Consider the following 20,485-nt stretch of genomic DNA (forward strand, 5'->3'; position numbering starts at 1 on the left):
TTTTCGCTTTTGTAAGGTTCAAGAGTATTTGTTTGAGCAAATGCAGTCAAGAATAGGTTTTCAAATAACTTTTTGTATTGAAATACATGTTAATGATATTTTTTTATTTTTTAAAAATTATTTTTGACATTAGCATATCAAAACAATCCAAAAACAGCCCTTTATTTCAATTCCTAAATAGGGACGAATTAAACCCTGAGAAAAAGACGGTATGAAATTCTCTTCTAATTGGAGCTATCGTTACAGTATACCAACATAATTTTTTCCCCCTCCATATCGTCTATTATCGTATTTGAGTCAGATTTCTAAACTTAAATTCAAGAGTCACTGTTTGTGGCTATGATGAATTAAGAGAAAAAGAAATTAAACAAATAAAATTACAATGGTCAAGTAGTTCACTAAACTTATAAATAAATAACTAGTTCACTAAATTTATAATATAATTCAGGAGAATAATCTTATAAAAAAAAATATTTTTTTGCAATATAAATAGGAATAACATTTTTTATTTTTTAGTTTTACATTTAGTAGACCATCTTATTCTTTGATTAGGAGGTTATTTAAAAGTATAGTTGTGGTTACTTTTTAAAATGTTTTTCAATTCAGAAATGTATTAAAATAATATTTTTTATTTTTTTAAAATTATTTTTGATATCAGTACATTAAAATAATCTTAAAATCATCAAAAAAATATTAATTTAAAATAAAAAAAATTAAAAACTTTCAAATCTTTTTAAAAAACATTTTTAAAACACAAAATAACTTAAAAATAAAATTTGTACCTTTCATGAGCAGGTACCAATTGAGATTTTATACTTGTTTTTTTCTTAACAAACAGTTGAGACGTCAGCACTGAGATTATTTGTTGCAGATATGTCAAGCGTTTGAATTTAGTTTAGATTTAAAAACATGGGATAAATGAACATTAATAATCCACTGTAAATCAATCAAGTTATGGTCTCCGGCTCCGCTGCTGTATTCAAGTCCAACACAGACAGTAAGAGAAGAGTCCCAAGAAACCGAAGCAAATAATGTCTCGTCTTCACTCCTCCCCTCCCCTCTCCCTCACAACAAAAACACCCCTAAACACAACACCCATCAACAACTGCAACAAAGCCAAAACCGTATTCACACTCACAAACTTCTTCTCCGATGTGCATTTACCTCTGCTGCTACTGCACTACCTTCTTCATCTTCTCCTAAAAAGAAGCATTGGAAATAAGGTGAATTCCCTGGAATAACTGACACTTCAGTTCCCAGGAGAACCGCAATGAAAAACATCAAGAAGAAATTAGACCGCAAGAACAAAGCCAAGGCTTGGGTCACTACTGTAGCTGAAGCTTTAACTGATTGCGTTCTCAAGAAACAATGGCTCCAAGCACTTCAGGTTACCTACTAACCCTCTTCTTTTACTAGTTTAATTCAAAGTCACCAACTGGGTTTTCTTAATTTTTTTATTTAATTATGTTGTCATTGGCAGCCAAACCCATAATTTTACTTAAAGTTCGGATCTTTATCTGTTTGAAACTGTTAAAGGCACAACCCTTTACCTGCATGAAACCAATTTTACTAGAAAATTAGCAAATTGGTGATCTTTTCTTTGTGTGTTTAATTATGCTGTGGTTGGCCGCCAAACCAATAGTTTTTCATAAATCTTGGATCTCTAGATGTTTGAGATGCTAAAGGAACAACCTTTTTATCAACCAAAAGAAGCTACATACATGAAACTCTTGGTGCTCTTGGGGAGATGTGGTCAGCCTCAACGTGCCCACCAAATTTTCGACGAAATGATTGAAGAAGGAATAGAACCCACATCTGAATTTTACACTGCGTTGCTTGCAGCTTATTGTCGAAACAATCTTATCGAGGAAGGTTTCTCAATTATTAACCAGATGAAGACTGTCCCTCGTTGCCAGCCTGATGTTTACACTTACAGTACTTTACTTAAAGCTTGTGTTGATGCTTCGAGATTTGAGTTAATTGACATTTTGTATCAAGAAATGGATGAAAGATTGACAAGTCCAAACACAGTCACACAGAATATAGTTTTGAGCGGATATGGGAAGGTGGGGATGTATGATCAGATGAAGAGAGTGTTATCTGGGATGTTAGAGAGCACGGCATGTAAACCAGATGTTTGGACTATGAACATAATTCTTAGTGTGTTTGGTAATAAGGTTCATGTTGATTTGATGGATAGATGGTATGAAAAGTTTAGAAATTTTGGAATGGAGCCAGAAACTCGCACTTTCAATATTTTGATTGGTGCATATGGGAAGAAACGGATGTATGATAAGATGTCATCAGTGATGGAATACATGCGCAAGCTTCAGTTTCCGTGGACGACTTCTACTTACAATAATGTTATTGAGGCTTTTGCAGATGTGGGGGATGCAAAAAACATGGAGTATACATTTGATCAAATGCGTGCAGAGGATATGAAAGCAGATACAAAGACATTCTGTTGCGTTATTAATGGATATGCCAATGCGGGTCTATTCCATAAGGTCATTAGCAGTGTCCAGTTGGCTGCAAAGTTTGAGATACCGGAGAATACATCATTGTATAAGGCAGTTATATCTGCGTGTGCGAAGGCAGATGATTTGGTAGAGATGGAGAGAGTTTTTAAGTAGATGAAAGATAAGCAATGCCTACCTGATTCCAGAACCTACTCTATCATGGTTGAAGCATATAGAAAGGAAGGTATGAATGACAAGATCTACTATTTGGAGCAGGAGAAACAAAAGATGATTGCCAATGGTGCTTTAAGTGATTAGATCATCAGGTGGAATCCATGGTTGATTTCTGACCAGAACGCTGCTACTTCTCACCTCTCAGCAATGTGAAATTTTCTCTGGGGAGTGGCTGAAATGTTCTGCTCAGGCATTTCTGTTCCTGATTCCTGGGACAATCGAAGCTTTTGTTTACTGGACGGGGGAATATCCTTTGTTACCCCTTGGGATGCAACAAACTCTTGTAAATTGCTTCAGCAATCCTCTAAGCATATGTAAGATGAACAATACTGCTGTGATCGATTTGATTGCTGTTTCTGTGCAAGCTTTAGGACATCAATTGGTTGATTTTAAATACAACATTTTGTTTCCTTCACTTTTTCCTTGTAAAATGCCATGTTTCCTGCAATTTTTTTCTCATTAGAGAGGTGAAATAAATGGATAGAACTGCTGTCGAGAAAAATGCAATACAGGTAGGATGGACTGCATCCTCAGTTTCGTAGCTGGAACTTTTAAGTGTTCACAGGAATTCACAATGGCTAATGTCAATACTGCTTGCTGGGTTGGGTTTTTGTAGCCTACGGTTCCATTTGGACCCTTGATTTTAGTTTAATACGCTTAACTTAGGTTTAGGCCCCCCTTTTCTTCGGCAAAAAATAAAACGAGGATGTAGGGGTAATATGACATCATCTTACCACCAAAACAAAAGGCTTATGACTTGGGACTTTAGGCATGGCTTTTTTTTTATTTTTTTTTTATGGTGTTTGGAAATGTATTGATAATTATTTTTTTAAAATATTTTTTTTAAGAAACATATTAAAATAATAAATATTTTTTATTTTTAAAAATTACTTTTAATGACGTTTCCAACAGAAGCAAAGAAAAGGAGAAGAGGTTTGGCATCCCCGAAGCAACAAAACCGAAGTATCATTGCTGGGGCCTCTTTGATTGATGAGCAAAGCCTTTTTTTCATGGTGATGGGTTCATGCGTCGATGTCAGCAGAAAACATGCAAATCAATTAAAGAGGAGGCTTTGCACTTATGCTATTAAAGCAGCCTGCACAACGTCCCTTCTTATTTGCTTAAATCGAAAGATGCCAAATCATCTAAAAGCATAAAGATCCAATTATCCCAATTGCATCTTCAGGGGTCCCATTTATTTTTCCTCTTCCTTTTACGTTTACGTTGTAGGCAAGTGCGCTGAATAATGACAGATTTCCCGGTTATGAGTTTTCTTTAAATCTATCACTTTGACAAATTGTGTGGATTCCATCGAATGAAATGAGCTTATAACTGCTTTAAACAAGGATCTTTCTTTTAATCTAACACTTATACGAAGTGTCTAGATTCCATTGAATGAAATGAACTTTTAAGTGATTTAAACAAAAGATAATGTTTTTAGGAAAAGTCGAATAAAGTTGGAAGATGGTTAACTTTTTTTGCATTATTGTATTACAAAATATCAAACCAGCTGTGGTGTGTGTAAATTGTAATCATATACGGAAGATGGGCATGCCCACACTTATGTGGCTAACACTGAAGGTTGGAGCATTGCGGCCTACCCATCAATGAATAGCCAGATGACTAGCCCTGTTAAGATAGAGTACTTACAGGATATTGAGTTAACAGAGTCTGGTAGAAGCACCGTGCCAAGTTTTCATGGTGTTTCAATGGGGAATTCTGATCATTATGTTAGCAATGGGGTTGTCGAGAATGACTTGCAACAAAGGGATACCATTGAGAGATTACCAACCTTTGAAAGGATTACTACTGCTTTACTGGATGAAGTTGACGATGGAAAAACAGGAAATAAACAAGCAGATGTTAAAGGTAAAAGAATAGTTAATGTTGCAAAGCTTGGAGATCAAGACCGGCATATGTTGATTGAGAAGCTCATAAAGCATATTGAAAATGATAATCTCCAATTGCTGCAGAAGCTTAGAGAAAGACTTGACCAGTAACACATCTTTTCGCCTTTTCAAAGAGTTAGTAGTCCTAGTAACACAATAATGTTTCTAGCTATGCAAGCTTTTTATTTTTGTTATTCAGGGTTGGTGTAGAGTTTCCCACAGTGGAAGTGAGATACAGAAGTCTCTGTGTTGAAGCAGAATGTGAGGTGGTTCATGGCAAGCCTCTCCCTACTCTTTGGAGCACTGCCAAGGGCATGCTTTCTGTAAGTGCTAGCATACAATAGCGAGAACAAGTAGAACTTCAAGTGAATATCTTTTTTGTTTTTCCCATTTAAGTTTTTTGTTTGTGACAGGGGATTGCCAATCTGTCTTGTTTGAGACAAAGAGCCAAGATAAGCATACTAAAAGATGTCAGCGGCATCATTAAGCCAAGAAGGTAACTAACCTTCAAACCTGCCCAAGTTTGAGTCTTTCTGGAAAGTGAATTAGTACATGTACAACATGTTAATTTCAAGTTCACTAGTTTCAATTCATCTTTTTGGCAGGATGACTTTACTGCTTGGCCCTCCAGGGTGTGGCAAAACCACATTGTTGTTGGCGCTCGCTGGGAAACTGAGCCATCCCCTCAGAGTATTTTTACGATTTCTAGTTGTATAAGATGTCACTTGTTTTTATGTTTCTAAGTTGTCTTACATAAATTGTTCCACAGCTTTCAGGGGAAGTATGTTACAATGGTTATGGATTGGGAAAGTTTGTTCCTCAGAAAAGTTCAGCTTATGTAAGCCAATATGATCTGCACATTCCAGAGATGACAGTGAGGGAAACAATTGATTTTTCTGCATGTTGTCAGGGCATAGGAAACCGAGCAGGTAATCTTTAGGGAAAAAACTGGAAATTGTTTATATTAATCTGTGCGTTCCCATAAATCTCTTGCCAGATCAATGTCTCAAATTAGTGCTGTTCAGGATAGTCTTTTTTTTTTCCCCAATAAAATTGAATAACTTGCTGTCGTTGCATGAAAGAAATCTTGATGGAAGTCATTAGAAGGGAGAAGCAAGCAGGGATACACCCAGACTATGATGTGGATACTTACATGAAGGTAAACTGTGATGCATGTCTAATGCACTCTCAAAAGATCGGACTACACATCGTAGAAGTATTATGCCAAAAAGAAAATTCATGTTTCAGAAGCACGAGGTTTTTTTTTTTTTTTTTTTTTCAAATTGACCTACAACGAAAATTATCTTATCTCCTTTGTATGTTTAAATATGCTACCGCAAACATTTTAATTCACCCACCAATCAGCTCTGATTCAGTCAATGTACTTCTAACATGAGTGGGGTGTTTTTCATTTGACTCTGAAATGAAATAACGATATGCTTCATACAGTATAATCTGGCATAATTTATTTTAATGGAAGCATAATATTGACCACCAAGCAAAACGATATTGTAGCAGACGATTTGTTCCAACAAACTTATCCTGACTACTTCTCCAGAAATGTTTTTCCACGCATAATCTCCTGCCCTGGATATTTATGATTATATTTATTGGCCTAATTTGAACCTAAACTTCTGATGACAGGGAATATCAGTCGAAGGACTAAAAAGTACCCTTCAAACAGACTATATTTTGAAGGTATACTAGGCTTTTTATTGTGACACTCTTTGCTTCTTACTGAATTATGGTTTTGTATGATGATATTCTCGATCGTATTCCTCTATCTTTCAGATTCTAGGACTTGATATTTGTTCTGATACAATGATTGGGGATGCTATGAGAAGAGGTATCTCAGGTGGTCAGAAGAAAAGGCTGACTACAGGTATTGTCTGTTTGAGAAAAGAAATTTGCTAGTTTGCATCGAAACTTCAAGGATTGGTTCAAATATGATTCCCAACTTGCCTCAATGGACTATCCACTTGCTGCATTGTGCAGGGGAAATGATTGTCGGTCCCACAAAAGCATTATTCATGGATGAAATATCAAATGGCTTAGACAGTTCCACCACTTCCCAGATTGTATCTTGTCTGCAGCAGATGGCACATGTTACTCATGCTACTGTATTGATTTCGCTTCTGCAGCCAGCACCAGAGACCTTTGATCTCTTTGATGACGTCATTTTGATGGCTGAAGGAAAGATTGTTTATCACGGTCCACGTTCTAGTATTTGCAAATTTTTTGAAGACTGTGGATTTAGGTGTCCTGAAAGAAAAGGTGTCGCTGACTTTCTTCAGGAGGTAGGTTAGCAAGCTTCGGGTTTCTCCACTTATATTTCACTGTATAATGAAGCTGTCTTACTATTTTACCATTTGATCCAGGTCATCTCTAGGAAAGATCAAGCACAATATTGGTACTGCAAAGAGCAGCCTTACAGTTACTTTTCCATTGACGAGTACGTTAAGAAATTCAAAGAAAGTGAATTTGGACAGAAGCTTGACGAGGAGCTCTCAAAGCCATTTGCTAAGTCTGAAAGCCACAAGACTGCTTTATCCTTCGAAAAGTATTCATTACCAAAATGGGAATTGTTTAAAGTTTGCAGTACGAGGGAATTTCTTTTAATGAAAAGGAATTATTTTATTTACGTATTCAAATCTGTGCTGGTATGTTGCCTTAGGTTCACAAAGGTTTTATTTAGTACAAATGGCTATCATGGAGCGCCTTATCTGAAAACATTTTTGGGTTGGCTTTGTGCAGCTAGTGTTCATTGCTTCGGTTACAATGACTGTTTTACTGCGCACAAGAATGGCTGTAGATCCAATCCATGCAAATTATTACATGGGAGCTTTATTCTATGCCCTCATAATATTACTAGTCGATGGAATTCCAGAATTGCTGATGACTGTCTCAAGGCTTGCAGTTTTCAATAAACAAAGAGAGTTATGCTTTTACCCTGCTTGGGCTTATGCGATCCCTGCTGCTATCCTTAAAGTTCCACTTTCATTCTTAGAAGCCTTTGTTTGGACAACTCTTACTTACTATGTCATTGGTTACAGCCCTGAGGTTTCAAGGTGAGCCACATTTTTTCAGCAGACCAAATGTAAAGTAGCTATCTGAATCCAACTTACAAAAAAAATCAAACAGCCATGCCAGAGAACTGTTAGTATCACCTGGGAATTGGATCTTAGATTGTTCAAATGTTACTGTGATCTGATTTTTTATAAGGATATGCTTTCATATATTGCATTGGATAGAAGCTAGATAATTTTCTCCTGGAATGTTATTCTAGTTCTGATTGAGCATAACCAGCTGACATGTCTTCTAGTTTCCTCACTAAAGGTCACTCCTTATTTTGGCTGCTGTTGATGTCGTAAATGACTAATTCTAGTTCCTATCATGATGTTTTTCTCAGGTTTTTCCGCCAGTTCCTTCTGTTCTTTTTGGTACACCTAACATCTACATCAATGTATCGTTTTATTGCCTCAATCTTCCAAACCGTGGTTGCCTCAACACTAGCTGGCAATCTCATTGTATTGATTGTTTTACTGTTTGGTGGATTTTTAATCCAAAAACGTAAGATTTCACTTAGCTATTCTAATAATCCTGTCAGTAGAATTCATTCAGATGATAATGCTTGAAGTTTGTTTTCTTGCAGCCTCTATGCCTGCTTGGCTGGAATGGGGATTTTGGTTTTCTCCATTGACATATGGGGAGATCGGCCTGACTGTGAATGAGTTTCTTGCCCCTAGATGGGGAAAGGTAATATTTATCTAGTCAACCCTTGTTTATATGGGTAGCTTTCCATTAATTACGAGTAGAAGTTCAAGGAGGAAACTTTTAGAGGACGTTGGGAAGATAGAACTCACCTGAGCATAGATTAGCTTGGTAGATGTTTCACAGACATAGGAAGATTTCTTCTCAAAGATGTAGTTAGTTTTCACTTGGAAAAATACTTCCATTTGAATATATCTCATGGATGCTGCAAGAAGCATGGAAAAATAGCGCTAACCTTCCTTAACAATGGACTGCAAGTTTTTTGCTCTCTTTTCACTTACTAATTGGGAGAACCAGCTGGAGGTTGAGTCTGGTCCTATTATTTTGCTTTTACACTAGTGATTAGTTAGTCATTAATACAGGGAAAATCATTTGCTCTTAATTTTATACACAGGTTGTGTCTGCTAATGCAACCATAGGGCAACGGATACTAGAAAGCCGTGGATTAAACTTTCACAGTTGCTTTTATTGGATATCAGTTGGTGCCCTAATTGGATTTACTGTACTTTTCAACGTTGGTTTTACTTTGGCTTTAACGTTCTTGAAATGTAAGTTCATCTTCCACTGCATACTAAGGTTTTCAAGCAAATAATTTGTTGACGCATGCTAACCCAAAGGTATTTATAAATTATATCCATTCAGCTCCGGGTAAAACTCGTGCTATTATTTCTTACGAAATGTACAATCGACTGCAAGGAAAAATAGATGGTGGTGTTTGTGTTGGCAAAAACAAGACACCGACTGGTGCTTGTTCTAAATCTAGTACAGGACCTAACAAAGGTGAGAGTGCTTCTGTATTCTTTGATTTGATTTTAGTACAAGTAACATTAACGCAGTAGGTCTTTCGCATTATGACCTTACTGTGGTAAAACATATTGGAATGCATACACATCTCCTACACTTATTAAGTAGTGCCATCTTTCAACTTTTGCAGGGAGGCTGGTTTTACCCTTTGAGCTCCTTACGTTGACATTTAAAGATGTTCAGTACTATGTTGATACCCCTTTGGTAACCATGATAATTCTACTTTTTCCTTATCCTGAGCAGTTATAATTTTAAATCTTATCAATCCCATTGTTTGTCTCAGGAAATGAGAAAGCGAGGTTTTTTGCCAAACAGGCTCCAGCTTCTTTCTGACATTACAGGTGCATTCAGGCCCGGTATTCTTACAGCACTGATGGGTGCTAGTGGAGCTGGGAAAACGACTCTTATGGATGTTCTCTCCGGAAGGAAAACTCTTGGTACTATTGAAGGAGAGATAAGAATAGCTGGGCACCTGAAGGTTCAGGATACATATGCTAGGATATCAGGCTATTGTGAGCAAACTGACATACATTCACCGCAAATTACTGTAGAAGAATCTTTGGTTTATTCTGCTTGGTTGAGGCTTCCACCTGAGATCCCTGCGGGAAAAAAATTCGTATGATATCCTCTTAAAACAGAGTTGATCATCTGGACTTGGACTTGATCTTTATGACCAAATTTCAATGAAGTTTTCTGCTAACTTTTTCTTTCAGGAGTTTGTAAATGAAGTCCTTGAAACCATTGAGCTCGATGGGATTAAGGATACTTTAGTAGGAATCCCCGGAATTAGTGGTCTATCTACGGAGCAGCGTAAACGACTGACTATAGCTGTAGAACTTGTTGCCAATCCATCTATCATATTTATGGATGAACCAACTTCCGGATTAGATGCAAGAGCAGCAGCAGTTGTTATGAGAGCAGTGAAGAATGTAGCTGAAACAGGAAGAACAGTTGTTTGCACCATCCACCAGCCAAGCATTGATATTTTTGAGGCATTTGAAGAGGTAAATTAATAATCTTAGTTTGTTTTGAATCCGATAAGAATAGAATCCAAGAACCCATGCCATCTGAATCGTTGATAGCGAGTCGGGTACTGGTGATGCTTGGCATCATTGCCAGTCATGGCTTTGCTGCTATTCGTTGGTACAGTTGTTACATTTGGTTCCATAAGTGCATACGATCATCAAAATCTGTTATCACTATAAGGGAATCGTGCTTATCCTACTGTTCTGTCATGGTAGTTAAGGCATCAGCTATTGTGCTTGGTCAAGTTCCAAGCATTTGATTCCACAATCATTGTTGCACAGGGTAAATTCTGATTAGTGAATCAGCTTATACTTTGGAACGGAAATCATTAATAAATGGCATCTTCGAGATCAATCATGTATAGTTCTGGTGACAGTAATGTTAAATCTGAAGCAGTAGATTCTGATGTAAATGCATATAATTGCAGTTGTAATAAGCTTTTCTCATTGCAGCTGCTTCTAATGAAACTTGGAGGACGCATTATCTATTTTGGGCCAGTGGGTCAATTCTCAAGCAAAGTGATCGAATACTTTGAGGTCATTTTTCTCTCCATATTCTTTGTCTCGGTGTTGCTTCCGATCACACTACCTCGCATGAGCGCACGAGAACAACATTGTCTTTTATTTTGGTTTTGTCAAGTTTCTTATATTTCAACCTTGAATTTCTTGCTTAGAGTATTCCTGGGGTGCCTAAGATTGAAGACAAGTATAATCCAGCAACATGGATGTTAGAGGTTACTTCTAGATCTGCAGAGGCTGAACTTGGTGTAGATTTTGCACAAATTTATCGAGAGTCCACATTGTGCAGGTAAGCATAGAAGTACTTGGATGTTTGTATTGATCCATTACAGTGAAGAAACTTGACAACCAGCATGTCACAATTGAATGCGTTAAGACTATCCTTCGATATGCAAACCTCAAAAGCAACTAGTCAAAACTTTTGAGTGATCGTTCAAGATGTTTCAAGAAATAATGAGATCTTACATTTATATGAGTCATGACCCCTGGTGATAACAACTCGCCTACGCTTCTGACTGCAGGGAGAACAAGCAGCTAGTTGAGCAATTGAGTTCACCAATTCCCGGTTCAAAGGACTTGCATTTTCCCAGCCGATTTCCACAGAATGGTTGGGAGCAGCTCAAAGCATGCATTTGGAAACAGAACCTCTCATATTGGAGAAGTCCAGCATATAATCTCACACGCATTTTTTACATTTTTTCGGGATCTGTTCTATTTGGTCTACTGTTCTGGCAGCAAGGAAAACGAATGTTAGCTACTCTATTCTTGTTCACGCTTTCATAAACCAGAAAATTACAGTCTTCGACTAAACATTGACATGAATGGTATTTTTTCTGTAGAGAAAACCATCAAGACCTGTTTAATATACTTGGTTCCATTTACTCTGCAATAATCTTCTTCGGTATAAGCAATTGCTCAGGAGTCCTGCGACGCGTTGCAGCAGAGCGGACTGTCATGTACAGGGAAAGATTTGCAGGAATGTACTCTTCATGGGCCTATTCATTTGCACAGGTAAAGGTGTTTTAAGAAAGCTGGTTGAATGGATAGAAATCGAAGTTAGATTCAAAACTTATATAATTTATTTCATTTCGCATTTTTTTAGTCATTTCAGGTATCTCAGTTTCGTTTTCAATTTATTTTCTGTGTAGGTGCTAGTCGAGGTTCCGTACTTGCTCGCTCAAGCAATTATTTATGTGACCATAACACATACAATGATCGGCTATTCCTTGTCTCCCTATAAGATATTCTGGTCTGTCTATGGGATGTTCTGTACATTGCTTTCCTTCAACTACTTTGGAATGCTGCTCATATCAGTGACACCAGACATTCAACTGGCTACAGCTTTAACCTCACCTTTTTACACAATGCTGCATCTATTTTCCGGGTTCTTTGTCCCGAGAACTGTAAGCTTAATTTCGTATTATCCTACTTAATTAGTTTATTTCCAGTGTTTTCCAAGTGCAATACATTTTGTTTCAATTCTGCTATGCTTCATCCTTGAACATTTGTAGATGCAAAAACATAAATATGCTATTCGACTCCCAATAACGGGGCCTTTTTCACTTCTTGCAGTATATTCCAAAGTGGTGGATTTGGCTGTACTATATTAGTCCCACATCCTGGCAGCTGAATGGTTTGTTCACTTCACAATATGGAGATCTGGAGAAAGAAATAACAGTATTTGGCCAGACTAAAAGTGTTGCTGCTTTTTTACAAGATTACTTCGGTTTTCACCGCAACTTCTTGAGTGTTGTTGCTGTCGTCCTTATAATCTTTCCCATTATCTTTGCTTCTCTTTTTGCTTATTTCATTGGAAGGCTGAACTTCCAGAAAAGGTGAATTATGATGTACGGATCTCTCTGCCTATCGACGCATCTTTATCGCCTTTGTTCCATTTTATTTCTGTATATGGAGATACAGCATTTATTTTATGAGTGACATGTATCCTCTCCCTGGTTTTTCCTCCACTCTGTGACATCAACATGGCCATTTTGTTTCTGTTGTGGTTGAAATTTTGGTTCCCAGATCGACAACTTTTGCTTTTGTCCGGACGTAAACTAGCTTTATTACAGGTCAGTGGAAAGTTTCAACTTGAAACAAGATATGATTGTAACTTGTAAGTATAAATCGGTATGATACCTTGTCCAAAGCAAGAGACTAACAAGGGCTTTAAGAGGGTTAGCCGTGTCCAGAATCGACCCAGGTTGAATTTCAAAACTATACAAACCGTTTATGAGTGTCCTTTTCAATTATTCCTTTTCAAGAAACCATCAAGTATCATTAAAAAATACTTATGTAGTATTTCAAAACTTTTATTCTATAATATATTTGAAGGGGTTAATTTGTAAGGATGTAATTGAATAGACGATACAGGCAGAGGGACTAGAGTAGACTTTAAGAGGAGCTGAGCCAGGGCCCCCTCCCGTCCTAGAGTAGCTCTGCCCCTTATGCCTGGAGTTCGGGATACACCTAACCGCTTCCATTTGAAAAATCAAATATATTTTTCCATAGTTTATCGATGAGCGTTAACTCAGTAAGTATGGTGTTGTATTGTTGGATTTAGTTTAAATTCCATTATAAACCTAAAAAAGGTAAGGAAAAAAGCAAAAATCCTCCATCTAACAAGATCGATTCGGTTAACAAAAGACCAAGCTCTAATAAATACTAGAATGATTATAATTGGAGGATTGTTGAAATCAATTACAATCCTCCTCTGGCAAATACGAGGGTACCGAAAAAAGGGCTTTAAGGAATTAGATGGCTGGTATTGGTCTGGACAGCATTATGTTTGTTTTCACATTTAAAAAATATTTAAAATTTTGTGATTTTTTTAATTATTTTTTTATAATTTTGGATTGTTTTATTGTATAATATTAAAAATAATTTTTAAAAAATAAAAAATATTATTTTAATACATTAAACAAAAACAATTTAAAAAATAACCACTACAAACATTGCTATATTGTTTTAGAGGGTATTTGAAAATATATTAATAGTTACTTCTCAAAATATTTTTGCACTTATAAATAAATTAAAATAATAATTTTTTAATTTTTTAAAATTATTTTTTATATTAACTCAACAGGGTTTTTTTATAAATAAGATAGTCTTTTATAGGATTTTTTTTTAATTTTAAATAGCTTGAAATATAAAGGTTTTTAAAAAAAAAATTAGGTGTCAACAAACACTATTTTTCACCAAAAGCAAATCGTGATTTTAAATCAAAGTAATACCAGCACAAGTACAAAATTGTTTATCAAATACGTACTTGGTGATTTTAACTTCCTTGATTTTAATAATAAAACGAGCGTAATGAAACTTAAGAAATTGGAAGAGCTAAGACAGCACAAAACATTTTCAGCCTCCTTTGTATATTAACCCTCTCGACGTAGCAATCAAGTTCGTACATTTTATTTTATTTTATTTATTTTTATAAATCAACTCTTTAAAATTATTAAAAAAAATATTTGTCAATATAATCAAAACAAAAATTATATGTACTTAATAAGTAGAATTAATCTTAAAAAAATAAAACACACACACACACACATATATATATATAATAGTCAAGATAAAATATTTGTACGTCTATCTAATTTTTACCTCTTATAAAGAGCTTCATCTTTCTGCTCATGTATTTTCATTAACATCAAAAACTCTCATTTGATTTATTATTTTTTATACTTTCAACAATTTAGAAAAGTTTGTTAAGGGAACACCTAATGTTTTGCTAAACATGATTAACATGCCTCCTAAAACTCTGCCACTATTTCAAAAACCAAAACTTGGTATCAAAATAGAATCTTTGAAAAATAAAGCGATTGATAACCTAGCATCTTAAAAAGATGGAGATGAAAATAAACTTCAACAACAAACTTTAAACACGTTTATTATTTTATTAATTTTTTTATTTTAGTCTCTTCTCTTTTAATTCAACTCTGTCTACTTAAAAAATATACAATTAATAGCTAATTTTAGCTAAAAAAAACAAATCATGCAAAATAAACATTTAAAGACCAAATTAAAAGAAAAAAACTACTCCACAATGTTTTGTAAAAAAATAAACAGTAAATAAAAAACCCGATCTACGTGTATAATAATTAGATGCATGTGAGAAGGTTGCCAAATGACTGTACTCCTGCTTCTAATTTGTCCACTCATTTTTCGCGAAGGAAAACTTTCCTTTTCAACTTTCTGGAGTAAATCTATTTAAGTTGTTCAATGGAACCCCTCAAAAAAAGCATTTCTGCAGTTTAGAAAAGCTGTGTTTTCATCCAATTAAGTTCTGGTTATAAAAAAGAAACAGAGTTTCAGTTGAGGCTGGGAGATTCCTGCCATGGCAATAAAATATTTGTTTAACGATATAGACACTGTGTGTGTTTTCATCCCCAAGCTTTTGGTTCAAATGTGAAATGACTATTCTCCCCTTCCGGGTTAGAGGTACCGAATTCCAATTAGAATCTTGAACGGGACGGGAGCTGACGGGGAATATCATTTCCCTTGTTGAAGGAAGCACGTGTTTCGCCTGATGTGTACACAGCTAACTCCCCAGTATTCGTAAGAGCTGTTTCTCTGTGTTTTAAAGGTATTTTTTATTTTTTATTATTTTATTTAGTTTGAATTAATATTTTCAAAATATTTTGATATGTTAATATTGAAAGTAATTTTTTTAAAAAAATAAATATTATTTTAATATATAAAAAATTATCATTATTATATTTCCTAACCAAAAAAAATTAAGAGTATAGAATGGGATATAGGGTGTTTGAGATAGGGGTGTTCACGGTCCGGTTCGGTTCGGTTTTAACTCAAAAATACAACCAAACCGAAAAATAATATTTTTTATTAATACAACCCAAACCGAACCGAGAACCGGTTCAGACCGAACCGGTTTTGTTCGGTTCGGGTCGGTTTTTTAGCCAAAAAACCAGAAAAACCGAACTATTTTATGGTAACAGTGATAACCGGTTCACTCACTTCCCCTTCCCCTTCCGCTTTCTCCTTCCCCTTCCCCTTCCCCTTCCCCTTTCAGATGATGTTAAGAAATATTTGTATATTAATAATCAAACTACATAATTTTAACACAATAAAATAACTCCTAGAAGCTCTCCTTGTCTCTAGGCTTACAATCTGCAGAGAGAGCTTGGATAACCATTGTTCACTTGCTTTTGAGGGAAGGGGAAGGAGAAAGCCCAAAAACTAGGAGGGGAGGCCAATTCATTTGGCTATTCTGTCACTTTAGAAAAGGGAGAAGGAATAGCTACAGAGGAACTTGCTTCATCACTACATTCTATCCCATCTAGTGAATCTCTCCTTCCTTGTGATTGGATTGTCGAAGGCAGCCCTTGAAACCCTTTTCAAGTCGTGGAAAAGGTTATGAAGATGAGAAGGGGAAAGGGGAAAAGGGGAAGGGGAAAGGGTGGGGCGGCTGAGAAGGGTGAAGGGGAAGGATGGGAAGGGGAAGGGAAGGCTGGAAAGAGAGAGGGGAAGGGGGGTGGCGGCTGGAAATAAAAAAAGTGATTTAGGGTTAGAAATAGTAGTTTTTATACCTTTTTTTAAACCAGTCCGGTTTGATTCGGTTTAAGTTGTTTTAAACCGAAATTAAACCGGACCGAGTGATTTTTTTGTATTTTTTAATCGGTTTATTCAGTTTTTTTATCGGTTCGGTTTTTTCGGTTAATTTTTTCTCGGTTTTTTCGGTTTAATCGGTTGGTCGGTTTTTTTGAACACCCCTAGTTTGAGAGTGTGGTAGTGGTTTCTTTTCAAATAGTTTTTCATGCCGAAAAGCATGCCAATAATGTTTTTTTATTTTTTAAAAATCATTTTTGATATCAGCACATCAAAACGATGCAATAGGTACAAACCGCACTCAATTTTAACAAAATAAAATAAAATTGAAAAGCAGATTGAACCTCAATGCCAAACAAGCAGTCAGCTATCTCGGCTTGTCAGTTGTAGACTTGTAGCCAAGGTTGTCAATTCCGTTTCGGCAGGTGTTTCGTTTTTTCAATTGGAACGGAATGTTTCGATTTCGGAGCGTTTCAGCGTGCCGTTTCGAAGTTATACTGTTCATGAGTTCTTTGCACCAACAATCACTTGCCCATGAGCCCATGCTGGATCATCTGATCTTGCTGGAGTTAAAGCCATAGAAGAACCACCACTTGATGAGTTTTCAGCCATGTAATTTGATCTGAAAACAAAAATAAAACACAATTAATTATTATAATTTACATCAATGTGATTTGATTTATCTAACATCATATTCCAAAGTGGATTCATTGTAGTCCTAAACAGTGGATTCACCTATATCCTTATTTGAGAAGGGAACGGATGGCCATAATTATTGTCACCGATGCAACTACTTGGAAAGCTCCTTTCCTCTCCTACTAAGTCTCCACGAACAAAAAATAGGGAACAAACACAGGGGAAATAACAGGGGGGAGTTCACAGAGAGGAGTGCAAAAAAAAAGCAGAGAAACAAGGCAGGAAAAAAAAATTAAAAAAGGGAGAAAACGAGAGAACGCAGGACTTGCACTAATATAATTATATAAGTAATTGTTGGAGAATAATTTATCTGCAGTTCTGCACAACTTGAACAGAGAAAAGAGAAAAGAGATCGCACCTTAGCTCTACAGACGCCGCTTCGATTGAAAACTGAAAAGTGAGGTTGCAGCCTTGCAGGAGCAGCAGATCAAGACAGCAACAAAGAAGAGGAAAGATTGGAGGGGAGTTCGTGAAACCGAAGATGCCGATTGTAATTGTTTTGGTTGGGAACTTGAGTCTGCGAGGAGGAAGAGAAATTAGGGATTTGATATTTTTGGTTTAGTTTACTGTAGAGTTTAGACATCAGCGAAAAATAGCGTGGGTGTACTGTGCAGTTAATGAAAATAAACCGGGTTTAATTTCGAGTTAATCTTTGACTCAATGGCTTTAACCCGAAACGGAACACCTGGATTTCGGCCGGAACGTTCCGGCCGAAATTTGCCCGGAATTTCCGGATCAGCCCGAGATTTTAAGCGAGGTGAAACTTGTTCCGTTTTATTTCGTTTTTTTAACTGGTACGAGACATTCCGGGCATTCCGGCCGAAACGGAACGGTATTAACAACTTTGCTTGTAGCTATCTTGTCATATTCCACTGTGACTGTGGGGAAAATGAGGTCATCCATGACATCACAAACTTACTCAATCAGACCCGCACGGACATACCACCATTTCATCTGGCAGCGGGTAATATATTTTTATTTTTTATAATAAAGTGGCCCACCTTATTTTTTGAAATAAAAAAATTAGACTATATATTATATAACCTCTAATTTGTCTAAATTCCTTTTAATATGGTAGCTGACAAATTAAATTTTAAATTTTTTTATTAAAAACACTCATTTTCCAATATATCTTTGACTAAAAAAACCTATAAAATACATTATAAAACAATGTTAAATTTATACATGGTTTAAAAAACCAAAATATCATTTTAAAAATCAAAATCAACTCAAAATAAAAAATCAATCCAAGTACATATATCTTTTTAATAACTTTAAATGTAAAAAAATAACACTCGATATAAACCCTTACTGTCAAAAGAAACCATTTGAAACAAATTTTATCTGTTTAAATAGTCTAAATCGGTATGAATAACATGTTTTTTTTTTTATCATCAAAATCTAATGACTACTCTTTTCTCTCTTAATCATGGACTAAATTGGTATCATGAATATTATTTGTTTTTTTTTTAATTTATGACACGTCTTCCATGTTTGATGTATTATTAAAATTAATTGGTTTTTAATTAGAATTAAATAATATAAAAAACAAAATTGAAAAAACAAAAAAACTTTACATAGGGCACCCATGTGAATGTGCGAGAGGAACAGGGAATCTTTTAAAGACGAGAACCACCATTCACTCTGACAATAGAACTTTCACGGATTTTCTACGGTATAAATGGCGAAATGCAAGCTGCTTTCATTGGTCGTAAAATGTGTTTTCTGATGTGACGATTCAGAGTTTCCTTGGAGGAACCGTTTCTTTAATGTTTTTCGATTGGAACTGACGTTATCAGCTTCTAGAAAATGAACGAGAAAGACGAAGCCAGACATCAATTTCTCCCAGTTGAGGTTGAGGTTTCTGGCATGCAGCATGCGACGCCACGTGTATTGACGTCGATGCCCCTGATAAGTGCTGTGGTGTGACCACCTTCTAGATCGAATGTGTATTTGAAAAGCGATGAAAATCTCAATTTTAAAATTTTAAAATAAAAAATTATATATTTTTAAATCATTTTAATATACTAATATTAAAAATAATATATTTTAAAATAAAAAATATTTTAAAACATCACAGTTATCACAGCCTTAAATAAGCCTCGTTTGGACTTTTGGCTTTTACTAAGTTAATGGGAGGCAACTGTCATCTTGTCCGCATGTTGATGTCCTGGAATTTAATTTAACAAAAGAGCTAATTGAGGAGGGGAATTCTACGTTACCCTCATCTTGTCCGCATTGTTGACAGGACAGGGATCTGCTTTTTCTTCCTCTTTTTTCTTTATATTTTATTTTTAATTTTATCTTCTCATATTTAGTTGACTAGAAACTATTTGATTTTTTTTCCATTAAAATTTAGTTAAATTAAAATTAAATTCATAATTTATTTTGATTTATTTTTTATAAAAATATTCTAATTTCATAATCTAAAGCGTGAATTTGATAAGTTAATCCAATTGATTAATGTTATTTTTTTTCAATTTTATTATTTAACATTAGATTAAATGAGAATTAAACTTCATAGTTTGTTTTAATTTACTTTCAATGAGGTTATCTGAGTCTAATAATCTGATTCATGGGTTTGATTAGTTAACTCAAGTTGACTGTGTTTTTTTTTCTCTTTTTTTAAACTGATTTTTCTCAATTTCACTATTCAATATTAAATTGATTGTGAATTGGAGTTCATGATTTAGTTCGATTTACTTTCTACAAGGTTATATCAATCTTATGATCCAAGTCACAGATTTGACAAATTAATCCGGGTTGATTTGAATCAATACAATATATTTATATCTCAATATTTAAAAAAATATATCATTTTAAATTATATTTTTATTAATCATCTAAATTATTTTTTATCTGAAAAAATTAAATATATCATGTCAGATCATCCTATCTATTCTAAATTAATCTCTTCATTTTTTTTTGTTTCTATTAATTTGTATCGTTTGCCAGGTCTCTGACATAGTATTATTATAGTATACAAACAACTATAAGAATTTAAGTTTTGAACAGGATGAAAATCACCTTTTTTTAATTTTATATTTTTTTTCTAATTACATCTTTATTTTTTTTATTTAATATTTTTATGACCTAAATTCATGAGATAAAATTTTTCAATTATATATAGCAGTAAAAAAGAAAAAATTTAAAGTAAAAAAACTACAATGTAAAACATATACATGTTGTTCGCTTCTAAAAAAACAAGTGTAGGCCTAGTCTAGCAAGCTCACGTGTATAGGGTTTTTAAAAAGTTATGTATATTAAGTTGATTTTAGATCGGTCTAATTAAATAAGTCACGTTAAAATAATATTTATATAATTTAATTTTAAACTTAAATTAAATATAAAATTAAATTGAAAGATTTTAAATTGATCCACTAAATTATGTTTGATAACATTATCAAGCAGTTAGGACTCAAATATTTTTTTTATATTAAAAAAAACAATGGTCTAACCATGGCGGCAAGGAAACTAATACATCATTGATGAATTTGATGTTTTGAAAATAAAAGAAAAG

At 34.8% G+C, this 20,485-nt stretch overlaps 2 protein-coding genes across 3 annotated transcripts; both read left to right on the plus strand.

Moving 5' to 3' along the window:
* Window positions 1–888: 888 nt before the first annotated feature.
* Window positions 889–3,108, plus strand: LOC118062404 (pentatricopeptide repeat-containing protein At3g06430, chloroplastic). 2 transcript variants are annotated; one of them, XM_035076135.2, is made up of 2 exons: window positions 889–1,387; window positions 1,668–3,108. In XM_035076135.2, the coding sequence occupies exons 1-2, from the start codon at window positions 1,271–1,273 to the stop codon at window positions 2,631–2,633; spliced, it is 1,083 nt and encodes a 360-aa protein (XP_034932026.1). In that variant the 5' UTR covers window positions 889–1,270; the 3' UTR covers window positions 2,634–3,108. The 2 variants fall into 2 exon arrangements, with proteins under 2 accessions (XP_034932026.1, XP_034932027.1); XM_035076136.2 differs by having other exon boundaries at window positions 905–1,387; window positions 1,843–3,108.
* Window positions 3,109–4,219: 1,111 nt separating this feature from the next.
* LOC118062406 (pleiotropic drug resistance protein 3) lies at window positions 4,220–12,668 on the plus strand. The gene is made up of 24 exons (XM_035076137.2): window positions 4,220–4,689; window positions 4,782–4,905; window positions 4,996–5,078; window positions 5,188–5,272; window positions 5,352–5,511; window positions 5,665–5,741; window positions 6,227–6,280; window positions 6,374–6,464; window positions 6,578–6,879; window positions 6,961–7,242; window positions 7,337–7,650; window positions 7,992–8,152; window positions 8,235–8,338; window positions 8,748–8,901; window positions 8,996–9,133; window positions 9,288–9,361; window positions 9,441–9,773; window positions 9,871–10,161; window positions 10,636–10,719; window positions 10,857–10,990; window positions 11,223–11,450; window positions 11,541–11,712; window positions 11,850–12,104; window positions 12,274–12,668. Exons 1-24 carry the CDS (start codon window positions 4,301–4,303, stop codon window positions 12,538–12,540), a joined length of 4,356 nt encoding a protein of 1,451 aa, XP_034932028.1. The 5' UTR covers window positions 4,220–4,300; the 3' UTR covers window positions 12,541–12,668.
* Window positions 12,669–20,485: the final 7,817 nt, after the last annotated feature.

Source organism: Populus alba, chromosome 8, assembly GCF_005239225.2.
Source record: "Populus alba chromosome 8, ASM523922v2, whole genome shotgun sequence".
NCBI classification, from domain to species: Eukaryota; Viridiplantae; Streptophyta; class Magnoliopsida; order Malpighiales; family Salicaceae; genus Populus; species Populus alba.